Source organism: Panthera tigris, chromosome D1, assembly GCF_018350195.1.
Source record: "Panthera tigris isolate Pti1 chromosome D1, P.tigris_Pti1_mat1.1, whole genome shotgun sequence".
NCBI classification, from domain to species: Eukaryota; Metazoa; Chordata; class Mammalia; order Carnivora; family Felidae; genus Panthera; species Panthera tigris.
In genome coordinates, this window is record NC_056669.1 from 18,331,245 (window position 1) to 18,357,883 (window position 26,639).

Genomic DNA, 26,639 nt, shown 5'->3' on the forward strand with positions numbered 1-26,639 from the left:
ATAAGTGGGGGAGGGACAGAAAGAGAAGGGGGGACAGAGGATCTGAAGCAGGCTCCGCGCTGACAGCAGAGAGCCTGATGTAGGGCTTGAACTCACGAACCATGAGATCGTGACCTGAGCCGAAGTCAGATGCTCAACCGACTGAGCCACCCAGGTACCCTTGTTGTTTTCCTTTTTAAAAAATGCCATTTGGGGGTGCCTGGTGGCTCAGTTGGTTAAGTGTCTGACTTCAGCTCGGGTCATGATCTCATGGTTCATGGGTTCGAGCCCCGTGTTGGGCTCTGTGCTGACAGCTCAGAGCCTGGAGCCTGCTTTGGATTCTGTGTCTCCCTCTCTCTCTGCCCCTCCCCTGCTCATACTCTGTCTCTCTCAAAAATAAATAATAAACATGTTTTATAAAGTGCCATTTTGATTTCTACTACCTTTATTATTTCCTTCCTTTTGCTTGATTTGCTCTTCTTTTTCTAGCTTTTGAGGTAGGTAGGAATGTAGATTATTGATTTGAGGTCTTTCCTAATAAACATTTAGTGCTTGAAATTACACTCACAGCACTGTTGGCATCCCATGTTTTGATGTGTTATATTTTAATTTTCATTCAGCTCTTTGTTTTTAAAAAATTATTTGAGCCTTTCTCTTTGATCTCTAGATTATTTAAAAGTTGAATTTCCAAGTATTTAGGACTTCTGTTACCGATTTCTACTTTGGTTCTCTTATGGTCAGAGAACATACACTAGGTAATACTAATTCTTTTAAATTTGTTAAAGTTAATTTTATGTCCTATCTTGGTGATTATTTCATGTACTTCAAAAAATGTGTATTCTGCTATTGTTGGGCATAAAATTCTATATATGTCAATTGGATACTGATGATTGATTGTTTTGTGCAAATCTCTGTTCTTGCTCATTTTCTGCCTAGTAGTTCTATCATTTCCTGAAAAGAGATGTAGGCACCCCTTTGAGTCTCCTTTCTTTTACTAAACATGATGCATTTGATATTCATCTATCTTGTGTATATCACTAATGAGATCCTTTTTACTGCCCAGTAGTATTCTTTTATATAGATGTAACAGTTTAGTGATTCGTCAACTGAAGTACATTTGGAGTGTTTCCTTTTTTTTTTTTTTTTTTTTAGCAATTTATTAAGAAAGCTGTGGTAAATAGCTACAGGTTTCTGTGTGAATACACTTCTTCTTTCTCTTGCATAAATACCCAGAAGTGGAATTGCTGAGTCACATGGAAAGTATATGTTTAACTTGCTAAGCTGTTTTCTAAAGTGGTACACCATTTTGCTTTCCCACTAACTACATGTGAGAGTTCCTATTGTTCCACATCCTTATCATCACTCAGTATTTTCAATTTCTTATTTCTGTTTTGTTTTTGTTCTGTTTTTTGTTTTATTTAATTTTAGCCATTCTAATAGATGTATAGTGGTATCTCATTGTAGTTTTAATTTGCATTTCCCTAATGACCAATGATGTTGAGCATATTCTTAGGAGCTTCTTTGCCATCCAGATACCTTCTTTGGTGAAATGTCTGTTAAAATCTTTTGCCCCTTTTCGTAGTAGGTTTTTTGTTTTCTTATTATTGGATTTTGAGAGTTCTTTATATACACCAGATATACATCCCTTGCCAGATGTGTGTTTGGTACATTTTTTTCTCTCAGTCTGGCTTCTCATTGCATTCCTCAAATACTTTTTTTCAAAAGCAGTAAAGAAAATTTTGAAGACATTCAACTCACTGTTCTTTTTTCCTTTTATTGATCATGCTTTTGGTGTGATATCTAAGAAATTTTTGACTAACCCAAGATCACAGAGATTATCATGTGTGTTTTCTAGACATGTTACAGTTTTAAGTTTTACATTTAAGCTTTTGATTGATTTGAGCTAATTTTTGTATATGGTGTAGAATATGAATTTTTTTGTTTTGTTGAAACTTTGGCATATGAGTGTCAATTGTTCTAGCAGTGGTTATTGACAAGACTATCCCTTCTCTATTGAATTGATTTTATACTTGTGTTGAAAATCAGTCAACCATATAGGTAGACTCTACTCCTGGATTCTCTGTTCTTTTCTATTAATCTATGTGTCTGTCCTTTTTGGTAGTATCACATTGTCTTGATTCCTGTCACTTTATAGTCTTGAAATTCAGGTCATGTTGGTCCTCCAACTTTGATCTTCTTTTCAAAGTATTGTGGCTATGTTAGTTCCTTTGCTTTTTCATATAAATATTAGGATAAGCTTGTTGAATTCTAGGGAAAAAAAAATCTTCTGGGATTTTGACTGTGGTTGTGTGGAACCTTGCAGGACAATTTGAATAGGACTGACATCTTAATAATATTGAGTCTTCCTGTTCATGAACCAGTATATTTCTCCGTGTATGTAAGTCTTACTTGATTTCTTTCAGAAATTGGTGTTTTGTATTTTTCCACATATAGATCCTGCTCATATTTTGTTACATTTATACATAAGGATTTCACGTGTTTTAGTCCTGTTAAAAATAGTATTTTTTATGTTCAATTTTCAATTGTTCATTGCTAGATGTAGAAATACGTGTGATTTTTGTATATTGACTTTGTATTCTACAACCTTGCTAAACTTATTAGTTCTAGTAGTTCTTTTATTTAGAATTATTGTAGTAGATTTATTGTAGACAATCATGTTATCTATGAAGTACAGTGTGTATTTTCTTTTCCAATCTATATAACTTTTTAAAATTTTCTTTTTCTATTATTCTTTTTCTGCATCTGCTGAAAAATTTATACAGTTTTTCTCAGTCTGTCCATATAGTGACTTATATTGGCTGATTTTTTAAAATGTTTAACTAGCCTTAAATTCCCAGGATAAATCTCACTTGGTTATAATGATTATCTCCTTTTTATGTTGATGGATTTCATTTGCTAATATTTTGTTGATGATTTTTTGCATCTGTTCACGAGGGATATTGATTTTTAATTGTCTTTTCTTATAATGTCTTTGTCTCATTTAATATTGGGATAGCACTTGCCTCATAAAATGAATTTGTGAGTTATATCTCCTCTTCTCTAAAAGAGTTTGTGTGGCATTAGTATTATTTCTTTCTTAAATATTTTGTAGAATTTTGTCAGTGAAGCCATCTGTGCCTAGTGTTCTTTGCTGGAAGCTTTAACTATGATTTAATTTATTTAAGAGCTATAACTTGATTCAAGTTATATCCTTCTTGAATGAGCTTTGGTAGTTTGTGTCTTTGAAGAAATTAACCTGTTTCATCTTAGTTATTGAATTTATGGGCATAAAGCTGTTCATAATACTCACTTATTATAAACCTTTAAGGTCTGTAGTGTCTGTAGTGATGTTCCTTTGTTCAATCCTGATACTGATATCTTCTTTTCTTGATCAATTTGGCTAGAGGTTTCTCAAATTTGCTCCCCTTAAGATCCAGATTTGAGTTTTATTGGTTTTCTTTTTTCCCCCTGCATTCTATTTCACTGATTTCTGCTAATATCTTTATAATAATTCCTTTCTTCTAGCTTTGGGCTTAATTTGATCATCTTTTTCTGGCTTCGTAAGGTAAAAGCTTATGTCATTGATTTGAGACCTTTCTTTTTTTCTCTTATAAAAATTTAATTATATAAATTTTCTTCTAAGCACTGTGTTAACTACATTCTTTACATTTTCATATATTGTATTTTCATTTTCATTGAAGTCAGATATTTTTTAATTTCTCTTGTGACTTTCCTTTTCTTACACATAGGTTATTTACAGGTGTGTTGTGTATCTTCCAAATACTTGGGGATTTTTCAGCTATCTTTCTGTTAATGATTTCTAGTTTAATTTCACTGCAGTAAGATAACATACTTTGTATTATTCTGATTCTTTTTAATTAATTGAGATATATTTTTGGCATAGAATATGGTCTGTTTTGGTCAGTACTCCACATGTACTAGAAAAAAATGTGTGTTCTAATGTTGTTGGGAAGTATGTTTTATAAATGTCAGGTCAAGTTTTTAGTAGTATTCATGTCTTTTATGTTTTTAATGATATTCTGTCTGCTTATTCTATCAATTATTGAGAAAGGAGTGTTGTAGTCTCCAACTGTAATTGTGGATTTGTTTTTTTGTACCTTCACTTCTATCCGTTTTTGCTTCATTATCTTGAAGCTGCATTGTTAGGTACATACACACTGAAGATTGTTATGTCTCCCTGTTTGAGTTTACCTCTCCCTATCTAATGGTTTTGCAGTTGTCTCTAACTAGCTTCCCAGCCTCCGGTCCCACGGTAATTGTAGTTAGTACCTGTTTAGTCACCTAGGCAGCAGGTGATTTGATTCAATTCCTGGTGCCAGAGCTGTCTTTTTCATTCTTTTATCTAGACCCTTTGCTCTAAAGAGCATTGGATCTGTAGCAGTTTTTTGCATTCTTATTTTCTGTTCAGCCTTACATCCCTCCAACTCTACCCCTGCTTCATGCAGTGAACCTGGCTTGAGTTCCTCTCTCTCCCATAGAGTACTTTTACTCTCCTTTGACTAACAGGACTTTAGCTCCTGACCGCCACCACCTGCTTTGGGTTTGGGATCCAGTGGTTCTGTGGTTTACTTGTGTGCTTTGCATTTCTTTTCTGTGTCTGGTCCATAGAAATGTCTATTATTTCTGAGGCTAGGCTGCCTTCTTGGAATTCAACCTTTCATATTTTATCCATTTTAAATCTCTATGTTTGGGGCAGAAGTATATTAAAATGTGAATTTATGGAGTCATTTTGATCAAAGTCCTAATCATGTTGATAAATGTAGATCAAAATAATTCTTTTAACTGCTGTATCATATTCTATTGTATGGATAGGCCACACTCTGTTTATCCAATCACTAAGTTATTTGACAGCACTTGAGTTTAATAGTGAGTTGAAACAAATTCTATGACTTAAGCCTTGATGAAATGTACTTAGTATGAAAAATACTAAGTTCAGCTCAAGTACTTTGCCATGTGTGAGAGGTGAGGGTAAATAATCCTAGAGGTAGGTAGAATACAGAAGCTTGAAGAAGACCAGTGAGAAAACCTCTGTGGCTTACACTAAGTAAGAGAATGAGATCTGACATGGAAGATCGTAAAGAGAAAAGGGAAGAGCTTCCAGGAAGGAATCTTGAGAACTACCTGAGTGTAGATGGTCGAAAGGAACGAGAACCCCTAAAAAGAGATTGAAAAGCGGCATTTGATATACGGAAAGGAGAAGAGAATTTCCAGAACAGTATTTTTCTAGCAAACCATAAAAGTGGTGAGAATTAAGACAGAATGACAGTCTGAGAACAAGACCTGAGCGCTATCTTCCACCCTTCCGTCAGAGCTATTAGACCTTGGGTTCACAAACTGCCCCAATTACTGTATCTGTAAAATGCATACTAGAAGATCTCTAAGATCCTTTTTGTGTCTAACATGCGATGTTTGTGTGTTTAATAAATAGAATATCAGTGGCCTTGACAAGACTGTTTTAGTGGTGTGTGAAAGCTCAGTTGTAGAATTGAGATTTCTACATATGCCATGATGTGATACCATATCAAAATGAGAGATAGCATAGTATAGCAAGAGAGATTAAATGCCAGCAATCAGATGTTTGGAATTTACTTTGAGTCCATAATGCCTTAGGAAACAGAGTAAACTAAATTAATGTATTTCTTCTAGTTATTAAGTGATTTGGCTAAACCAAGCAAACCATCAGAGATTTTTCATGTATTATATGTCACATTTCCTTAAAGAGAGGATTAGGGATTTATTTTAGAGTAAGATAGCTTTATTGAAAATAAAGATTCCAGGGGCACCTGGGCGGCTCAGTCAGTTAAGCGTCTGACTCGTGATTTCGGTTCAGGTTATGATCTCACACGTTTGTAGGATCAAGCCCCGCTTTGGGCTCTCCACTGATGGCCTGGGGCCTGCTTGGGATTCTCTCTCTCTGCCCTTCCCCAACGTCTCTCTTCCTCTCTCTCTCTCTCTCTCTCAAAATAAATAAACATTTTTTAAAAAGAACTCCTGAACAGAAGTATAGTATATATTACATTTTAGCATTTGATTATTACAGTACACCCTTGTCAATAATATCTTTCAAGGTGGGTTTATGGCATTTTGCCCACTTCAGAAGTGAGACTTATAATGTACTGATTGATTGAGAATATTAATATAAATTGAGATTATTTGTTTTGAAGAATACTTAGTCATCAGAAACCATTTACCTCTTAAGACTATAGCTGTGGGGCCAGTGCTGAGAAAAGCTCAGATAATACCAAGTTCGCAGCTGTAGGTCAGTTTGGATGGACTGTTGAATAGTGAATAAAATACCTGAACTGGAAGACTAGGAAGAAACTGGGATCTGAAATTTACTGGGCATTTTGTAAGATCACAATTTTTTTTATATTTACTGATTTTTTTTCCCTGCTTAAAGAGAATCCAAAATAAGAAAATGGGGATTAAACATATTCTCTTAAAATCATACTTGTTACATATGTAACCTTTAGGGGAGCATATTTAGGATGTGTACTGAGTCACAACTCTGATACTTTTCCTTCATTTTTATAGAATAAAGAGTGAACGTGTTAGAGCCCATATCAAAACTTCCATCCATGTGCAAAAGTCTAAATTTTAAGAGTTAAACAAGTGGGAAGGCAGGTGCAGAAGTGGTAATGTTGATGGCAAAAAATAAGTTTGGAAGGTTATAAAGCAACCAGATGATGAAGGGCCTTTTATAGTCACTCAGTTTTCTATTGCTGCTGTAACAATTTACCCTAAACTTAGTGGCTTAAAACAACATCTGTTTGTTATGTCACAGTATCTGTGCGTCAGAGGTGTGGGCATGGTGTGGCCTAACCGGCTTCTCTGCTTAGCATCTCACAGGCCAAAATCAAGGGGTTAGCAGGGCTGTGTTTGTTGTTGGGAGCTCTGGAGAAGAATCCCCTTTCAGGCTCATTCAGGATGGTGGCGGAATTATGTTCCTTCTCATCCTTTACACGTGGCCACCTTCATCTTCAAGCCAGCCGTGGTATATCAGGTTCTCTCATGCTTGGAATCTCTCTTGATTTCCTCTTCTGCTGCTGCCTGGAGAAAGTTTGCTGCTTTTAACAGCTCATATGATTAGTTTAGGTCCAGTGAGTGAATCTCTCTGCCTTACGGTCAACAGTACCATATGACATAATATAATCTTGAGAATAGCACTCAAGGGGATGAAGATTGTGGGGGCCAAAATTGTGCCTTCCACAATCACAATAAAGAGTTCAGGCTTTTTTCTTAAGGGCTTTATGTGATTTTCAGTAGAGGAGTGATGTGGTCACGTTTGTGTTTTATAACAATCGCTTTGGCTGTAACGTAGACAAGAGTCAGTTTGGGGCCACCGTGAAGTTATGGGAAACCATTTGAAGGAGTGTCGTTTGAGATTCAGTTATAGGTAACAGAAATCATGCTAGCTATGTTCAGAAGAAAGGACTTAAAACAGGGAATAAAGTGCTTACAAACATTTTGGAGATGGCTGCGTCCCTAGGATTACCTTTAGAATGTTGCCACAGACTGGCCCCCCAATGGCACTGCTGCCTCTGGTGGAGTCAGACGAGGAGAAGCTCACAAAACTGCTGTCCCTGGTGGTGGATCACAGCACCTTAGCTGATCTGGGGATCAGCAAACTGCTGCCGGGGATGTTGACCCTGGGAATGCAGGGAATGCAGGGAACTGCCATTTGGTAATAGGGAGCCTGTGCCCAAACTGTTCTCATAGCATCTGCTAGATCCATGATCTGTGTCTCCAGGACTGTTGAGTGTAACTGATAGAAACTGAAGCTCACCTGCAAAGATATGTGGGAAATGTAGTTTTTAGCTTTCCAGTCTTGGCAATCCAGGAGGAAGGCATTCCAGAGGAGGTTGAAGCACATGCTGAGAAAGCTCGTCCACAGAAAGCTCTAGCAATCCAGGTTATTAATGATAATGGCTTGAATTTACAAGGCAAGTGGGCAAGAGAGATGCAGATAGATTCGTGAAACGTTTAGGAGTAGGATTGATAGATCATGGCAATTGATGGAATGGGGGTTGGGGGGAGGCGGGGAGGGATAGGAAGGAATCAGGATGACTGTCCAGTTACTGGCTAGGATGAGTAGGTAGTTTCTGGTGCCATTTACTGACATAAGAAAGACCGAAAGAAAGATGGTTAGCAGTGACAATGGATTATTTCTGGATTTTGAGAAAACTGTAGGACCTTAGAATGTCCTAATTTATAGGTCATTTAATTGGTAGATAGACTTGGCCTGTTGTGGCAAGTAGGCTAGTTTCTGCCTGTGGGTCATACTTTTGTGTACAAATATGTTTATGGGTGAGATTAACTCAGTTGGCTCTAGTGTCAGGTATAAATAACTCTAAGATTATATAATTATTATTTTAAGTTTTAGTTTTAATATTTAAATATGTTTAGAGCTTACTGCTAGCTATTTAATTTCATTGTTGAGCAGTGTTTTTCAGAAGAACTCACGGGTGCCCTATTCCCTGAGTTCTTCTTGTTGTAGAATAATTGCCTCCTTTTTTTTTTTTTTTTTAATGTTATTTATTTATTTTTGAGAGAGGGAGAGAAAGAGAGAACAGGGGAGGGGCAGAGAGACAATCCCAAGCAGGCTCTGTGCTGTCAGCGCAGAGCCCAACACGAGGCTTGAACTCGCAAACTGTGAGATCATGACCTGAACCGAAATCAAGAGTCAGATGCTTAACTGACCGAGCCACCCAGGCGCCCCCAGAATAATTGCCTTTTAAGTGTATTTCTGAACAAAACTTGGCAAGGTATATTATCCCTGGGTCATGCTTTCTAATACATTTACTTGGTGAGCTTTGGCATTGTTTTGCTCCTCCATTTGTGTCATTTGCTCCGCAGTTTTTCTTTTCAGCTCATTCTGCTGTCCATCATTTGTCTTTGAGCTCGTGTTTTATCATATTCATGCATTTATTAAGTTCCAGGCCACTTTCCTTTGATTATGTTTTCTTTCGGGTTGAGTCCTGCCTCTGCCTTTTACTTACTTTGTGTTTCTTTCTTTTCTACCTTTTGCTATGGGATGCATTTAGTTGCCATTTTGTGTCTTCTCACTTAGGCTTAAAAGTGGGCACCTCTCTCCAGACCATCTCTTTACTGAAACATAGTCTAAGTAAACTCTCCTTGACCCCTTCACCATTGTTCCATCCCTCCTAGGCAGAGTTTGGGAGTGAGAGTGAGGTATTACGATTCTACTTTTCTGTAGTCTGAAGGGAAAACATCTCTGGAGTTGGGTTTAGCTTTTATTTGGCCTCTTGGGTTCTGCTATCTTTTCTGAGATTTTGCTCAATTATCATAGCCTTGTTTCACTTGTTTGAAGTCATATATGAAGAGATGGGGGTCGGGAAAGATAACCTTGGAGTTTGAATCATTTCACTTTTTCAGTTTGGAGCCTGGGAAAATTTCAGGGCCTGGTAGTTTCGCTTTTTGTTTGTTTGAGCTTGTTTTGTTCTGTTCTGTCCTGTTTCCCTTTGCTAAGATCTTGACATGCTGGCAGTGGGGTGTAGAGGCTTCTGGTCCCCGCGGTGTTTCCTCAGTCTTTCTCCTGGCTGGCTCCTCATCCCTTCAGCCCAATTTTCTGTAAATTGGGGAGTGTTAGCTCAGGATTTTCCTCTTTACTTTCTTTCTCCGTAATGGACTCTGAGGGTTGGGTTAGAATCTTTGCTAGCAGAACCACATAGTCCACGGCTGCGGTTCCTTTCTGAAGGGCTATCCCGGTAAGGTTACTCCCTCTCTTCTTCTGTTAGTTGTTGCTGGTGATATTCTTACCCTTTTTAAAAAAAAATACCATTTTTGACACAAGTTCTAGGAGAGAAGATTCTGTAAACTGTCTCATCATACCACCATCTTTTCCAAGAAGTTCTACCTAGATTTCAAGTATTTATTTTCTAAAGGGTGTGTATGGTTTGACACTGTAAATTCCAGAATAGGAATGTAATGTTGACATTTTTTATTTGTATATAAACTTAGAATTCACAAAGTACTCACTCATCTATTATTTTATATAATTCTCTTGACTTTTATAAGGTAGGAAGGGCAGACTTTTTATCCCAGTTTTACTAATACGGAAACTGAGATCCAAAGGGATTGAGTCGGTAAGTCACATAGCTAATTATAAGATGGAGTCAGGATTCTGAAGTTAGATCTTCTGACTGCAAAGCCAGTACTATTTTACCATAACCTGTTACTCCCTTTGATGAAAATGATTACCTCCATCCCTAATCACAGGCGTCTGCCTCTGTCTTTAATGTTCCTACCAACCTATAACATTGATGTAACTGAGTTAAAGCCAGGAGGAGGAACGGGGAGGTGGGGGAATAATCTTACGTGACCATTGTACTTTGATCGCGAATTAACGTCAGTGTCTTGGTTATAATAAAGCCGATATCAGGTTTTTTCATCATTTTTTCCTTCCCTGATTTGTAGGAACTGCTCAGCTTCCTCAGTCAAATCAGACCCAGATTCTCTAAGGCTGGCAGTAGAGACAGGATCTTCCACATAGGAAACTTGACTTTGTGGGCCCTGCTCTCACCTCTGTAACTCACCTTCCTCGTAGCATCTTTTGCCATTTCTTCCCACCTTGATCAAGGAACTTCTATTCCTCATTTGCCATTTGCCACTTGCCACTTTTTCACGAGAATGTATTCTGGAGTCTTCCACAAGTTCCTTGTACTGCAGCCAACGAGACCAGGCTGGAACATTCAAACAAGGCATCACTGAAAAAGCTAGATTAATAGCTCACATACAACTCGACTGTTGTTGTTGTTGTTGTTGTTGTTGTTGTTGTTTGTAAGTCATCTTCTCTGGTGGCGAGAAGCCAGCCTGCTTCCACCTTCCCATCTGTTACCAAGGAACATGTGCTTAGATGTCTGCCCTTTTTGATGATGCGTCCAAGTAAGCAAGTTTTACAGAGTGGTTAGACATCGCTCTGAAATTCCGGGAGTGACTACTTTTCTCGGTTCTCCTTTCCTCTGTAAGTCTCTCCATAAATAATGATTAACAGCAGGCATGCTGACCATCTTTAGGACAGACTCTTCTATCCACGACCATGTGGTTTTACTGTAGCCTCAAGAGGGCAACCGTATCAGATCACAGATGACGCAAATAATTTGTCAGGTAGCTCCATGGAGATCATGTTAGAATAGGGTGTTGGCAGTGCAGTTTACCCGTAGTTCTGAAAAAGTCCGTGGTCCATGTGCTAGCGGCTTGAGCTGACACTGTCTTTTTATCCTTCTAGGTATCATGAACTGATTACAAAATATGGGAAGTTGGAGCCTTTGGCAGAAGTGGACCTAAGACCCCAGAGCAGCGCGAAAGTAGAAGTCCACTTCAACGATCAGGTGGAAGAAATGAGCATTCGTCTGGACCAAACAGTTGCAGAACTAAAGAAACAATTAAAAACTCTAGTGCAGTTACCCACGAGCAACATGCTTCTCTACTATTTTGACCACGAAGCACCCTTTGGCCCAGAGGAAATGAAGTACAGCTCTCGCGCATTGCATTCTTTTGGCATTAGGGATGGAGATAAAATTTATGTGGAATCCAAAACAAAATAACCTCTACCAGCCTTGTAAAAACACATACGTAAGGACTTCTTGCAGGGCATTTGTTCCCAATGGTTTTCTTTAGGAGGGAGAAGGTTGTTTTCGTTTCGTTTTGTTTTGTTTTGTTTCAGTTTCAGGGGGGTTTTGTATATTTTTCCCCCTAGGATGGGTAGGGGACTGTTTTTGGTATTTTCTACCACAGATTTCTTCAGCTCAGCCAGCAGAATTGGCCACATCTCCAGTCCGCCCGCCCTCCCTCCCTCCCTCACGAAAGATGACCAGGAAGCCGCCGTGTCCGTACCGTGTTCACTGGGACGTGTCTGCCGCGTGGTCGTCCCGACCGCTTCGGGGTACTTGTGGAAAGAGCACGAACAGTGTGTCCCCCGCAGGAGGGTAACTTGACTATTTAAATCCGGAGCAGGGATCTTTCCAGGAAGGGCCAGCATTTCTCTCCCCCCGTTCTTCCGCGTTCCCTCGTTCTCCCTCCTTTCCTGTTGTGGTTCAGTTTTTCACTTTGACTAGCGTCAGCCCCTGTTTACCTAGTAGCTTCATTCTGTCTATAAGTAACTTCTCATTTCTCAGTGTGGGCGGGGTTTTTTCTTCATTTCTCCCTTTTGAAACAGTTTCGTGTTTTAAGCATTTTTCAACCTGACCCTGATCTCAGGTACTCGGTTAGCACCTATAACTCTGTTAGGATCTGGAAGAGGAGCAGACGGAGAGTTAAAACTCCAGGAAAACTTCCTGTTCGGCAGCACAGGCAGAGCAGCCTGGTCTCTGTGTGTAGCGGTGTCCACGTGGGTGTTCGGGTGTTCGCGTGTTCGCACACGCTGTATCAACCCTCACGTCCATAGTATGAAATATGTCGCATTCCCGAGCATTCCCCAGTTCGAATGTATTTCCTCATATGTAGCTATCTTTTTCCTGACCTTAAACTACTGGGACCAGAGGCCTGACTTTAGGAAGGACCCAAAAAAGTAATGGCTGTACGTGCCAGGAGAGGTGAGAATTAGCTAACAGACGATCTGTGGCGTGTGTGAGGGAGCATCGCAGGAGAAAAGTCAGGTCGTACAGGAGAAAGAGAGTGTCGTGGCTTTCCTGCCTGTGTCGTCATGTGAAGTCCTTGCTCTTGCACTTTGCGTCAAAAGTGGGGAATTTTAATCAAAGGGAGTTTTGATTCCCAGTTCTTCCCTGGGATTTTGTGACGTCGTAATTGAACGGTTCTTTTTGTTTCACGTTTCAACTTAGTCCGACTAGCCCCTACTGAAGAACAACTCTGCCTAATCTATGAGTAAAGTCTAAGTGTCAAAACTCCAGAATTGCCTCCAAGTCATATTTTTTGCAGAAGCATATTTAAAGCACTTTTCTTGAAAAGCTGGTTCCTCGCCTGCTCTGAAATCTTCGTGTTTGTTCTTGTAGTCCTTTGTTAATCAGTGTACTCCCTTTCTTTAATGTATGTCTTTCTTGGTCCACCATGTTTACACTTGGGAGACTTGAGGAAGGCTTAGCATAACTAAGGGCAGGAGATGCGCACATAAAAAAGAAGGTATGTTCTTTTTCGAAGAATGTAATCATTATCTGATTGCATTTGACTTTTTGACCTTTGTTATAGGATTCCACCGCTCCTACAAATTCTTTAATTTCGTAAGAAATTTTTAGATGACTCTTATAAAATCCTTCACATCTGCAGAGTTGTGACTCTTATTGCTACTTTAAATTTTTTTCCTATGCCATAACAGCAGATGTTTATTCTCTTAATGCACTTCAGGTTCAGTGTCTGTAAAGCCTCTGACCCAGGCCTACTGAGTCAAATCTACGTTCACTGTAACATTAAAGGTGGAAACCAAAGGGTTTGAGAAAGATGAATGAAGCCCATCCTCCTGCTGCAAGACTCTATCTTTCAAAATCAGAAGGATGAGCAATGGAGATCGGGGCTGGGTATAAACAAGAATAATTATTTTGCAGTCACATTTTCCTGACAGATTTTTGGAAGTGGGGAAAAAAGCGTGGCAACAGTGTCATGAAGACAAAAACTGTGGGTGCTTTGTGTATGTGTGCATGAGTGCCGACGAGTTTGAAAGAGAAACCGTGTAATGGAGCCCATTGCTTTCGTCAGCCTGGGAGACAGATGCACTCTTATTTTTTCAGGTTCTATGACCCCTGACTGTCCCGCAGCAGAAGGCAGAGCAAACACTTCTGTTATGCTTTAATCATAAGTGGAATGGTCACAACTAATGAGCTATTTTATATATGACAAAGTTTTATGAAACGCTTTTTTACTATTAGAGACCTGTTCCTTCTGTTACGACAGAACACAGCGTCCGTCAACTGCAGGCATAATTCCCCTATTATACAGTTGCATGTCAGGGGAACTTCTCATCTAATGCAGTGGATGTGGGTATTTTTAGGGCATTGTAATTGATGGTTTTAATAATTGCTGAATACTTTTGGATTGAGATGAAATCTATCACAATTCCTGGTCTTTTAGAGCTACAGAACAGAAGTAAAAGAGAGAAGCTATTTGAGCATGTGTACCTGTAGATTTATTTGGGGGGCTGAGCAAAGATGCTGCTTTTGAAATAAAATTGGTGCTGTGTAGACACTTGTAACCAAAATTATTTTTGTAACAGGCCGGAAAGGAGACAAGAGACCGTGGACCTTTGAGCCTAAATGTTATGCATAATTGATTGCTGCAGCTTATGTATTTTAATATTGACTTCCTCCATCCACATGCAGTGAGAGCATATTATTGGCATTTATGAGGCAAAATGCTGTCAGAGCCAGTGTTACAGATATGTTGCTGCAGGCGCAGTGTATAGGACATACCTGTCCTCAACTAGAAATTCTTTTCAGTTACGAAAAGGGAAAGGAAGCCAGATCAAAACCAAGGGGTCCTCCGTGCTCACACGTAGCTGCTGAGGCCACAACAGAGATCAGTTTTCTTTTTAATCGAATTGTTGAAATATCCCAGACTGCTTTAAAGGAGAAAAAAAGCTGAGCCCAGTGTCTTTCATTATTATAACATTTTCTATTGTTTCTGCCACCATATCCGTAAACACATAAGAAAGCAACGGAAATCCCACACCTTGTTTCTTTTAAGAGCTTTTGGTGGAAATAAGCCCGAAACATGAGCTACGTGTGACAGAGCCGCGTGTCATGATGCTATGTTTTAAAATTTTGTTCGCTTAACAAAATGAAACGTCACCAGATGTTTCAGCTGTGTTGCCGAGTAAGTAGTGCGCCAGCCAGAGGACCTTTGTTGCACAGGGATCTGACCCCCACTCAGGGCTCGCTGGTGATAGCTTTTACCAGTGCACGTGTGTGTGTGTGTGTGTGTGTGTGTGTGTGTGTGTGTGTGTGTGTGTGTGTGTGACTTGACCTCTGCGAAGTGCTAGGCTCTAGGGCACATAAAACAGGAGTACAAAATAATAGATTGTTCTCAGCGATGCCACTGCTGTTTATGAATTTGATTTTTCCCTCCGTTTCATGTTAGCTTGAAGACACAAACAACCTGCGTTCAAGTACACCCAGAAGCTGTCTGTGTTACCAGATGTGTTGTGAGCACTCTGTTTCTCATAGGTGCTTCCATAATATAACATGTCCATTGTAGTGACGGAGAGGGACGGGGCTCTCCCAGGCTCCTTCCTCACTTGCCAGTTGTCTCCTGCAGCTAATGGAAATATATATTTTATTTTAGAATATAATTTAAACATGAAGGTCTATTCTTTGCACTTTTTATTAATACATATATAGAGAGATAATCTTTAAAAAAATTAAAAATCCAAGTCTACTTTCTCTTTGTGTTCTGATTTTTTTTCTGGAGTTTGGGGTCAAGATACGTGTTCATTTTTATACAACCCAAAATTGACATCACTGCTGTGGTCGAGTCCTCTGGGGAACTGGTGGAAGCCGGGAAGAATTTGACCATTTTAACAGATTTCATTGGGATTTTGCCAGTTGTAAATGGAAACCGCAAAAGAGAGATTCATAGGAAGTGTGTTTATACTTCTAGCATGTTCTTGACACTCCCTCTTTATCCTTTTAAGGATAAAGACCTCCCTTGGAGATATTTGGCATCCTCTAAGAATGAAAACCTCATTTTGGCGCACGAAAAATTTACGGCATTTTTTCAAGTGACGCTCTTTGCCTTTAGAAAATAATTTTCTGTAAGAATCAGGGTTTTGGACCCTTGAACCCTACCCACTTACCACTAATTTCTGGGTGAGCTGTAATGAGTTAACCTTATATCAAAGAATGAAGGCCCAAGAAGTGTGCTATATTTCTGTATTGAGAAGACGGGGTCCATTTGCTTCTCTCTCAGTGCCCCAGAAGCACGTGAGTACCGTGATCTGTTTAAATATTTCTACCTCTTTTTCAGATTTCAAAGAATATAATTTTACCTTCTTTGCTAAATGCTTTTTAAGGCAGTATTTATTGTGAGCTTCTCTGAGTATACTGGCAAAGGAGACATATTTCAAGGCATCCAATACCCATTGGACTGAAAGACAGTGTGACCCCCACCAGTTCCCAGTTAGATGCACGTAAAACAAGAAGGTTAACCTTTGAAGTCAACGTTTCTCTTTCCAACCCTCCTCTGGAAAGGACGTTCGTTGTCTGTGGTCTCCAACTTAGAAGTTCAGAGCCCAAATTCGTCCACATAACTTTTGAAACCTATATATCATTTCATCTACTTTTAACCTTTTAATGTAACCAAGATTTAGGATCTGAGCTAATCCATGAACATATCAGATTGTATCTCCTTAAGATACCATGAATTTCTGATTCCTTTCCTTCAAAAATTGGAGAATAACACTGGAAATCTTTAGCATTTTTTGTTTAACAGACGTCTATTAAAATGCTCAAATACATGTATTTGCCTATATGTGTGAATATAATACACTTTGGGGATTCCTGTGCTAGCCTCCCACCTTACTCTGAACTAAAGACAGCAACACAACTGAGGTTTTTCTTACTGATACAATTTAGCATTTTTCTGAGTCAGTGGCATTTTTACAACTTTTTATTTCTTTATTAGGTCACTGAAACAGTGACCTAAACGATACTTGGTCCTAACAGAGCCAACTAAAGAAAGGAAACCCATTTTTTAAATAGGTCAAACAAGAATTGCCACTAATTGAATGTTTTGTCTTACCCTTTTCTTCAATGTGGTTTAGACACCTGCATAATTTGCTTGCACTCTATTTGAAGGCACGGATATCACGAGGGGAGTAACAAACTCGTAACCCAGGAGGAAGGAGAGCCATACCTGGATAGAGTTGCGGGTTGTATGAATCATTGCCGGGGGTCCAGGCTTAGAATGTTTGTTTCTCACGTCTCTTCTAAACACTGTAAATGAGCCATGATTATCAACCAGAACCCATTCTAGGTGCACTACCGTATCAAGCCCATTTGGTCTTCATGGCATCCCTGTGAGGTTAGCCCTGTTGCTGTCTCTATCTTCTCGTACTAGTGAAGAGGTGGAGGCACAGATAGGTTGAGTAACTTGCCAAAGGTCACACCGTTGGCAAATGGCAGCAAAGCCAGGATGCAAACCCGGGGAATTTGGCTGTGGGATCCAGGCATTTGACAGCTGTTATGTGGTACTTGCCGTTAAAGTTCTCCATAACCCTCCCCCCACTCCCCACCATGACACACACACACACACACCTCTTCACTGTTGTTCTTTATGTGTCATTAAAACGGTATGTTCCTCAACATCCATTTGCTAAATTGATTTGCTCTATAACAAAATCACTGACGTGGCCGATGGCTCTAAATCCAAATTGGTATTTGTCCTCATGCCATTTCCAGAATCATGAGACTGCAGTTGATATGTATCTATTGTCCTCCCTGCTCCTCTGAAATGCCACTTGGACGCTTGTGATGGGTGCTGTTGACAAGACCAAATGAACCAAATAACATGATGCAAGAAAACAGATATTCTGGCTTTTAACCTGAGAACATTCTAGAGCCTCAGAACTTTCTTTCTGTAAACAGTCAAAGGTGAGAGAGGTCACTCCGTTCAATCTCAGACTTTTTTCAGAGTCACCAGTGTTTAAGTGAACTTAAAATGGATATTTATAGAGGAAAAAAAGTTTTACAAGTGAATGCAGCCTGTTTCAAGGGTTTCGTTGCAGGAAAGGATGAGGCTGTCACGGCTGTTGTTCCTCTTTAAAATTTAAGTGAGAGCCTTGTGAAGAATATAAATATTGCTGGCAAAATAGAAGAGAAAGTTCATCTATTACGGTCTGCAAGATCTAGATGTACCAAAAAGTTATAAACTGCAATTTCAGTTTGTCAAGTCTTTCTTACCCAGACTCTCCATCCTTGAATGGTTCTTAGTCACTGTAAGTAATACAATTAAGGTGTTAAGTGAGAATATAATGAGGCAGACATTTAAAAAAAATACATATTAAAGAGAAAAAAAAATGTTTTCCGAGATACCTGACATATTTGAAGGTACATGTAAGCCTTACTCCACTATTAAAGAATATAAATAGGACATTACGAATTGCTTTGGTTGTGTTCAACTTTTGTTTGGTTCAAATTTCAATTTGTTTACAAAAAAAGTCTTTTCAAAAACCATTTAGATTTATTTTCTAAATAGAAAACATTCACATGGTTTAAAAATCAAGCAATGTAGATGGTATACATTGGAAAAACCCCACTCTATAACCCCCTGTATTTCATCATTTATCAGTTTCTTATGCATCTTTCCAGAGTTTACATAAATAATAGCCAAAAAGAAGATACTTTTTTGTTCCCCTCTTATACAGCAAGTTAGCATATTACACACTATCATGCACCTTGCTTTTTTTCACTTAAAATGTATCTTGGAGATCTCGGATCTCTATAGCAGTGCATAGGGAATCACCTTCTCCTTTGTTTTCAGTTTAATAATATTTATATGGACACACTTTATCCTTGTTTGACTCATACCTTATTGATAGACATTTTTTCCTCTCTCTCTCTGTCTCTGTCTCTCTGTCTCTCCATCCCAATCTCTCTTTTATTTACTATTTTCAATTTGCTGCAGTAAACAGCATATGTTCTTTCACATATTTGAAATCCATAGAATACATTTTTAGAAGAGGGATTGCTGGATCAAAAGGTCAAAGTGTTTGTACTTTTGGTAGATATTGCTAAATTGTTCTGCATTAGAGATACATAAAAATAACTCCCCCCCCCCCCACCGGTTTTATTGTGTGTCCCAGCCCTGCAAAGTCAAAGACTTTACTGACCTTGTTCTTGATATATGATTGCTGGTTTGTGCAACTAAGATAGGGTTCTTCCCAATTAGGCGTGCAAAGCTAGGCACTTGAATTCAACACATTACAGACTTCAATTTGCCATGCACCTCGCCTATTTTCTGAGCTATCTTTCCTCTGGAATCTAATGTTTAATCTTTGGTGAGATTTCACCTCTGCAGGAGAAGGTATATGTATTACTTATCCTTAACAACGTATGAGTATTTGTTTCATCTGAGTGCTCTTGAAAAGTGATGGATTAATAGCCCTAAAACCCTTTGCTTATTGTCTACAGGAAGCTTTGATTGGAACTGCTTCTTACCTGAGAAATTCTTCTAGAGGAACTACTTGGTACTATGTGGCGAATAGGGAATATAGTGTGTCCGCCCCCTACCCTTTTTCCAGCTTTATGCTAAGGTGCTGGCAAGGATGTTAGAATAAGGCCAGTTGTGAGCTTTTTTTGGGTTCTATTGGTCTCCTTAGAATTAGCTGTTCCAAACTCCTTGGCTAGGTACAGATGCTAAAGTTGCTTTCAGAAAATATCTTTGAGTCCTTATTTAAATTTCAGAGATGAACATCTTTTTAGATCTTAGGTCTAGAAAGTCTTCCTGATTGGTTAATAAACATTAATAAGTGTCATTCAATGTGGTTTTCGAAGAGCCAATGCCATTTGTCTCGTAATTAAGCCATATTTATTAGCTTAGTTCAAGCTCAGTGTCTAGAGTGAGTAAGGCCTGCATAAAAAAGAAATGTAACTTAAAGGCAACTAATATCAATTCTTTAAAAAAACAGGTTCCAGATCATTTGTGCTACAATTTGAACTGATGGTTTCAGTTTGCCATGACACTAATACATATGAACAAATTTAGAAGTAAGTTTTATATCAGGTTTTTAAAAATTTTGCATTTAAGAAATAAAACTACCGGAAAGCTTGTATCAAAAAGACAAGAAATAACAAGTAATGATGAGGATGTGGAGAAAAGGGAACCCTCCTGTGCACCGTTGGTGGGAATGTAACTTGATCCAGCTACTGTGGAAAATATTATGGAAGTTCCTCAGAAAACTAAACATAAAAGTACCCTAGGACCCAGTCATTCCACTTCTGGCTATTTACCCAAAGAAAACCAAAACACTAATTCGAAAAGATATATGTACCCCTATGTTTATCGAAGCGTTATTTACAATAGCCAAGATATGGCAGCAACCTAAATGCCCACTGATAGATGAATGAATAAAGAACATGTGGTATGTGTACACCAGTGGAATATTACTGAACCCCAAAAAGGGGACACTTGCCATTTGTGACAACATGGCCTGACTTAGAGGGTGTTATGCTAAGTGAAATAAGGCAGGGAAGTGACAAATATGATAGGATTTCCCTTATATTAAATGGAATCTAAACAAACCAGCAACAACAGAGAGACTCATAAACACAGAGAACAAACTGGTGGTTGGTTGCCAAAGGGGAGGGGGGTGGGTGAAATGGGTGAAAGTGACTAAGAGGTACATACTTTCAATTATTATTTTTTTAAATGTTTATTGATTTTGAGAGAGAGAGAGAGAGAGTATGCATGAGCAGGGGGAGGAGCAGAGAGAGAGGAGAGAGGGAGAGAGAATCCCAAGCAGACTTACATGCTGACCGCACAGAGCCTGATGTGGGGCTCGATCTCACAAGCTGTGAGCTCATGACCTGAGCCGAGATCAAGAGACACTCAACCAACTGAGCCACCCAGGCGCCCCTCCCCCCACTTTCAGTTATAAAATAAATAAGTCACAGAGATTAAAAGTACAGCCTAGGGAATATAATCAAGAATATTGTAATGCACTTATGGTGAGCGTTTTGTAATGTATATGAGTTGAATCACAGTGCTGTGCACCTGAAACTAATTTAATATTATTGTATGTTAACTATACTTCAATTAAGTTAAAAATTTTTTAATTAAAAAAAAATGAGGGGCGCCTGGGTGGCTCAGTCGGTTGGGCGGCCGACTTCGGCTCAGGTCATGATCTCGCGGTCCGTGAGTTCGAGCCCCACGTCGGGCTCTGTGCTGACCGCTCAGAGCCTGGAGCCTGTTTCGGATTCTGTGTCTCCCTCTCTCTGCCCCTCCCCCGTTCATGCTCTGTCTCTCTCTGTCTCAAAAATAAATAAACGTTAAAAATAAATAAATAAATAAATAAATGAAAACCAACAGACCACATGAGTATCCCATCTTATAAAAGTTAATCTAGACGTCCAAGAATGAGGATCGTGAGGCAGTGAGAGAAGGAAACATCCAGATGTAATGCTCTTCAGAATCACTTCATTCTGAATGTCTTTACTGTTTAGGAGAAGTCTTCAGGAGCATAACTGCTTCTTCTACATCATCCATTTCAAGGATTCTGCTCTGGATAACCACCATTTTTCAGGGAGACCGTAAGTATGGCCTTAGATGCAATCACCTCATCGAACTGGATCTAGGAGGTCGAACATCACTAAATCCGTGGCTAAGTGGTAGAAACAAGTGCACTACAGATACATCCGGAACCTCCATGGCAGATTATCCAACAAGGCAGAACATTCAGTTGTAAAGGGCTCGTAAAGGTATTCAAGACCTCAGTGTCCCAGATTCAGTTATCTGGGAAGCAGACACTCATAGAAGTTCAAAAGGCTTACTGGGGAATAACCCCTGTGAAAGCAAAGGGGGAGAAGGAGGATTGGACAGGAGGGGCCACAGACCAGGCTGTAGACCTAACAGTCTGCCAGCCCAGTAAGATGCCCTGGAGCCAAGAGGAGTCCCGCCCGGGGCCCTTTGACCGATGCTTTTCTCGGCCAACGAGCGAGGAACACAATAAGGACATAACCTCAGCTTGAACCCTGATGTGAATACTGAAGGAGCCAACAACTGGAAGATGTCAGCTAACCACACTCCTCGTAGCGGGAAAGTATTCCTTGCGTGAAGGTGGATCCGAGCGGGGCACCTTCGTATCTACCACGGAGCATCCTGTGCGATTTGTAGATCCAGTTTTCTATAATGAGGGTCAGCTCCTCTCAGGCTCCAGTGGCCCCCTCTTCCTGGGGGGGGGGGAAGCTGAGAATAGGGAGGTTAGGGAATGAACTGGAGCCCCTGTCATGGCAGTTGATTTCAGGGTCACAACTGGTAGACACTGTCTCCCTCTTCCACCGTCCATCTTACCACCTTAGCTATCACGTCTGGTGGTCTCAGCGTTTATCTACTGGTTTCTCCCAAGCCCTGATTCCCAAACAGTCTGAGACCCTCGTAACCATATGTTGCTCAGACCTGGGTTGCTACACTTGCCCGTCGCAGTCACAGTTGGGCAAGGGAGCACCAAGAGCCACCAAAATGGGTCACCTGAGTTCCACGCACATTATCCCTTGACTCCATCGTGTAACAGCAGCCCCACCTCGTCCCGCTCATCAGGGTCAATGACTCCTAACAGGATGGTACCTCATCTTCTTTTCCTTCTGCTCTCTGAACACAGAGCCCGAGTGCCCAGGCAATGCCACAGCCATAGTTTATGGTTCAGTGGGACTCTCGCTGTGTTCCCCCTGGTGAGAGTGTACCCTCTTGGGGACCAGGATGTCAAACTGCACGACCCAGAGATGAGGGGCTGGGAAGCCCAAAATCTCTCAGTAATCATTGGGAGTAATGGCATGTGGGGCCACCTCTGCTTCCACACGTTGGTTCCCGGATCCGTGTATTCTTCCTACTGGGGACTGACTGCCTCATGCCGTCCCCTACTGGGGACTACTTCCTACTGGCTCACACACAGGTCTCTGACCCAATGCCTGTGCAGTATCCTTGAGGGTAGCACCCATACCCCTTCCTCTCGGTATTATCTCCAAGGTGGTGCCTACCCTGCTCTTTCAGCAATTCATTCGGTGCTTGATCAGGCTGGCATCTTTTGTGTCATGGCATTTGTGCTCCAGCCAGTGGATCCTATAGTCATGGCCCACTCCCACATCTCCTTTTTATGAAGTGGCTTCCCTAGTCACGTGTTATTTTTGCATGCGATTCTAGGCCTCTGGCTCAGGCATTCTGTAAGCCTGTCATTAACGGTACTGACTGAGTACCCCCAGTAGAGGTCTACTCCTGTGAGAAGGAACCACTGGCCCCTCCAACAGAGTCATCTTGACTCCAAGTGGCCAGTTGGTCTCTCCAAGGAGCAGGGACACACTGGGGGCTTAGCTTTAGTCTCTGTTAGTAGCAGATTGAATGTTCACAGGCAATGGAGGCCCGGTCAGCCTTGCTAAAGGGGAGTTCATGCTACTGGGTCTATTCATTACTTTCATCCCTGCTGTTGTGGCCACTTCATACATGTACGCATTGTCCCAACACTGACAAAATCTCTCTCACGTCAATTGGCAAAGTCTTTTTGTCTACTTGGTTGTTTAGTCCCTCTTCTGTAGTGGATGCTTTTTTTGTGGATGTTAACATATGATACGAAGATCTTCATACTTGGTGTACATTCCCATCTGTCTATCCACATGTCTCTACTCCAGGCCTCCTTGGCGCTGATTTTCCAAGCTTTTTTGCTTCCAGGTCGTTGTCTAGCTGGCTATGTGATTCACTACTGCCTACAAGTTTGTACATGTTCTAACTTCAGGACACTTTTCCTTTGACACAAGGTACATGACAAAATATATTGCCTAAAGTTCCGCATGTTGGAAAGATGTCCCTTTATGATTGTATTTCCAAATCTACCCCTGAGTGAGGCAATAATAGCTACTATCTGCTTTAGGCTTGCATACACACACCAAGCTGAATCACCCACACCTCGAGCTTAGGCTTTTTTGTCTTCTTTCAGCTTATTGTAGGCACCCACATGTAGCCATATGTGTAATTTGGGTTAAGGGGGTGCTGGTGCAACCATAGCACGTGACAGGGAGTCTGAGCTACCTGGCCAGGCAGCTTGCCATTGCCAGTCTTAGATACACTGTTTCCAACTTATGATACATTGTTACTGGGTCCACCTGACTTTCTGACTCCCAGGTCATGATGGGAGTTGTGGACACATGGTCACTTGGATCTTGGTCAAATGTGCCATCACAGGGCCCAGTAACATGCCAGGAGCTGGTTTTCAGGAGGTGTGGTTATTCTCTACTGCAGGTGGTATGACCTTGCTCTAAAACTCCAGGGACCTGTGTTGTGATTCTCCCACTAGGGTTTGCAACAAACTCCACATTTTATCTTTTTTCCACCACTGACACCTCCAACAAAGGGTCTACTGAGTATATGACCCAAGTGTCAAGGTTCCTTGCATTTCAGCCTAGAGCTGTTACAAAGTTCTTTTGCTCTTTGTTCTTTTGCCCAAGTCAAAGATGGTTGAATTCCATATCACTTGGAATAGGGGAGCTGTTTTCCTAGGTATGGAATGTGTGGCCTCCAGAACCGAAAGAAAACAACAAAGAAGGAAGAATTCCTTTGTAGAGACGTCGCAAAATGCAGAATTTGTCTTTTCCTTTGGAGGGGAGGTCCCGGCATGCCCCTGACTACTGGATTTCTAAAAATTTTACTGAGGTGTTAGCCGTGAATCTTTGAAGGATGTATCTCCCATCTTTTGGAGCACATGTGTCTTCCTAAGGCCTGGAGGCTTCTAGTCACCTCTTGCTCATCATGCCCAGTCAGTTTGATGTTATCGAAGTAATGAAGTAGGTCTTTGGGAGAAGGAGTGGGAGAATCATTACCATGTCATGGTGTTTCAGGGTCCTTCTCTTTGGGGACCTGGTTACCTTTTTTAGTCTACAGCATCCAAATTTGAAAACTGACTCCGAGCCACAAACTGAGCAAGTGATCAATAATTTGGCGGGGGGGGGGGGGGGGGGCAACTGCCTTCAGCCTCTTGATCCACCAATTTTGCCCTTATAAAATTATACATAGTAAGCAATCCCCCTTGTCAGCTGCTCATCTACTTTGCCCTGTAATGCCATGCTCTGTTAATCATCTCCTTAATTCTCTATGGATCAGGCCCCCTTGGCTGCCACTCTGATCTGTTTGGTCATTATGAAGATTGTGGCTCCCTCGGCTTCAGGCAGCAGAGTGCTGCTACCCGGTCTCTATCGTTTCAGGGGCCCATCTTCTCCACTGGTATCAGGTAACCAAGTTCTATGACCCCCTCTCCTGCTCTCTGGCCTGCAGAGGGAAACCACCACCGACCGAGTCTCTTAGTGACGCTGGTGCTTTCCTCACCAGCAGATTCCTGCTGGCTTTGGTGGAGGATGTGTCTGTCCTCTGGGTCTTCCCATGGAACATGGCCATTTAGTGGGTCTTCCAGACTCTCGTAATATATCTGATCCCGCATATTCACTTCCCTGAGCCTTTAATCCCTTCTACCATCTGCCACAGTAATTCAGGCATTTCAGCATCACTCAGTGTGGGCTCTCACTCTTTTCCAAGCTTCCAGGAGCTGCCCTAGCAGTGAGTTTGCACCACTCCTTGGGGTCCTTGCATGTTAAGGCCTGTATCCTTAGAGAGTGCCCCCAAGTGCATGAACCTTCTCTTATTCCGTGTCATGGCCCAGTCTCCTTGACTGAGCGCTCTCACAATCCAATCCCATGCCAGGATACGCCAGGATGCCCTGCAGCTCCTTTGGGGGTGGTCCCTTTCCTCCTTCACGAGGCCCGGTGAGCTGCCACTTGACCTTGATTATAGGCCTAGCAGTCAGGAGATGGGAACAGCTTCTGAAGGGGAGGGAATCCTCTCTACTGTCTTCCTGTGCTGGGAGAAATGTTAGCTCTTAATGAGGTGGAGTGGGATGTGTCTGAGGGCTCAAAAACTTTGAGAAATCCGGAGAGTCAAAATCTTTGGGGGTTTCTACCAGATAATGCCATCACACATGCATACACACACACGTATATATGAATGTACCTATCTGTATGCATGGATATAGATGGATATATGGATATATATCTATATATATGGTGTCTATATGGATATAGATGTGTATGTATGTATATATGACGTTAAATATACATATAAGCTTTTTCCAATTAGGCCCTGATTTTGGCATAATAGAGCTGTCGGCTGAGCACATGACATAGTCTTTGTCAGCTCAACTAGGCTCTCCAGAGCAAAACTGCCCATTCTAGAAGGCTTGCTTTCGGTGGAAAGTGCTGGACTCTTGTCCCACCACCTGCCCAGTCGCTGGCTGGGGGCCGCCCCGGGAAGAGCCTGCCCTTGGCTCCTACGCTGAGGCTGAGCCTGCAGGAGGTACCAGCTGGAGGCTGATGGCCAAGCACACTTCTCACTGCATCCAACCCCACTGGTTCCAATCTGACCATCTCTGTCACAGAAACGGTCCAGGCAACCTGAGACAAGCAAGCGGACCAAAAACAGCACGTAAAGCCCCTTCCGCTTGTTGTCAGGGAATTGCATTTTCTGGGTGTGTTGGGGGCGTCTCGCCTCCTGCCTGAAGCGCAGCACCTTCACAAAGCGCACGCGTCTGGAGTTACTAGCTCCAAGCCGCCCCCACGCCACCTTTGGTCTACATCTTGTCAAAAATCTTTGCTCACTTCACGCCTTCAACAAAATAAGCCCTCCTGCCGACACGGCATAAAAAGGGATTTTTTGTCCTTGCCCCATCTGTGACCACGGAGCGGACGCCCAGAGTACGCGCACACACGCGGACCGGCTTCCCGGCCCAACCGGTGATAAGCCAGGGCCAGCCTCTCCTCGAGCAATGGCACTAGCTGGCACCCAGATTCCCAAAGTCATCCCGACTCATTTACGCCACCGTCTTGTATATCCGGTTATGCCCAGATGGCACATTGCCCTGGTCCTGCCTCAAGAAGGATGCATTTAATAGGGGTCAAAAGGGCTGAGATATAAATATCCTTGAGTGC

At 41.2% G+C, this 26,639-nt stretch overlaps 1 protein-coding gene and 1 long non-coding RNA gene across 3 annotated transcripts in view; one reads left to right on the plus strand and one right to left on the minus strand.

The window, feature by feature from the left end:
* The window catches only part of LOC102958854 (tubulin-specific chaperone cofactor E-like protein), a 161,043-nt gene that overhangs the window by 61,347 nt on the left and 73,057 nt on the right, over window positions 1–26,639 (plus strand). Inside the window, exon 9 of one of the 2 annotated variants that reach the window (XM_042957904.1) lies at window positions 11,249–15,323. The exons of the other annotated variant lie outside the window; for it this stretch is intronic. Within the exon in view, the coding sequence (XP_042813838.1) occupies window positions 11,249–11,567 (319 nt within the window). The 3' untranslated portion in view covers window positions 11,568–15,323. Of the gene's footprint in view, window positions 1–11,248; window positions 15,324–26,639 lie in introns of those variants that run through there. 2 annotated transcript variants of the gene reach the window in all.
* The window catches only part of LOC122231042, a 32,823-nt gene continuing 21,330 nt past the window's right edge, over window positions 15,147–26,639 (minus strand). The window contains exon 3 of the long non-coding RNA XR_006208151.1: window positions 15,147–15,222. This is a non-coding gene — a long non-coding RNA (uncharacterized LOC122231042). The remainder of the gene's footprint in view (window positions 15,223–26,639) is intronic.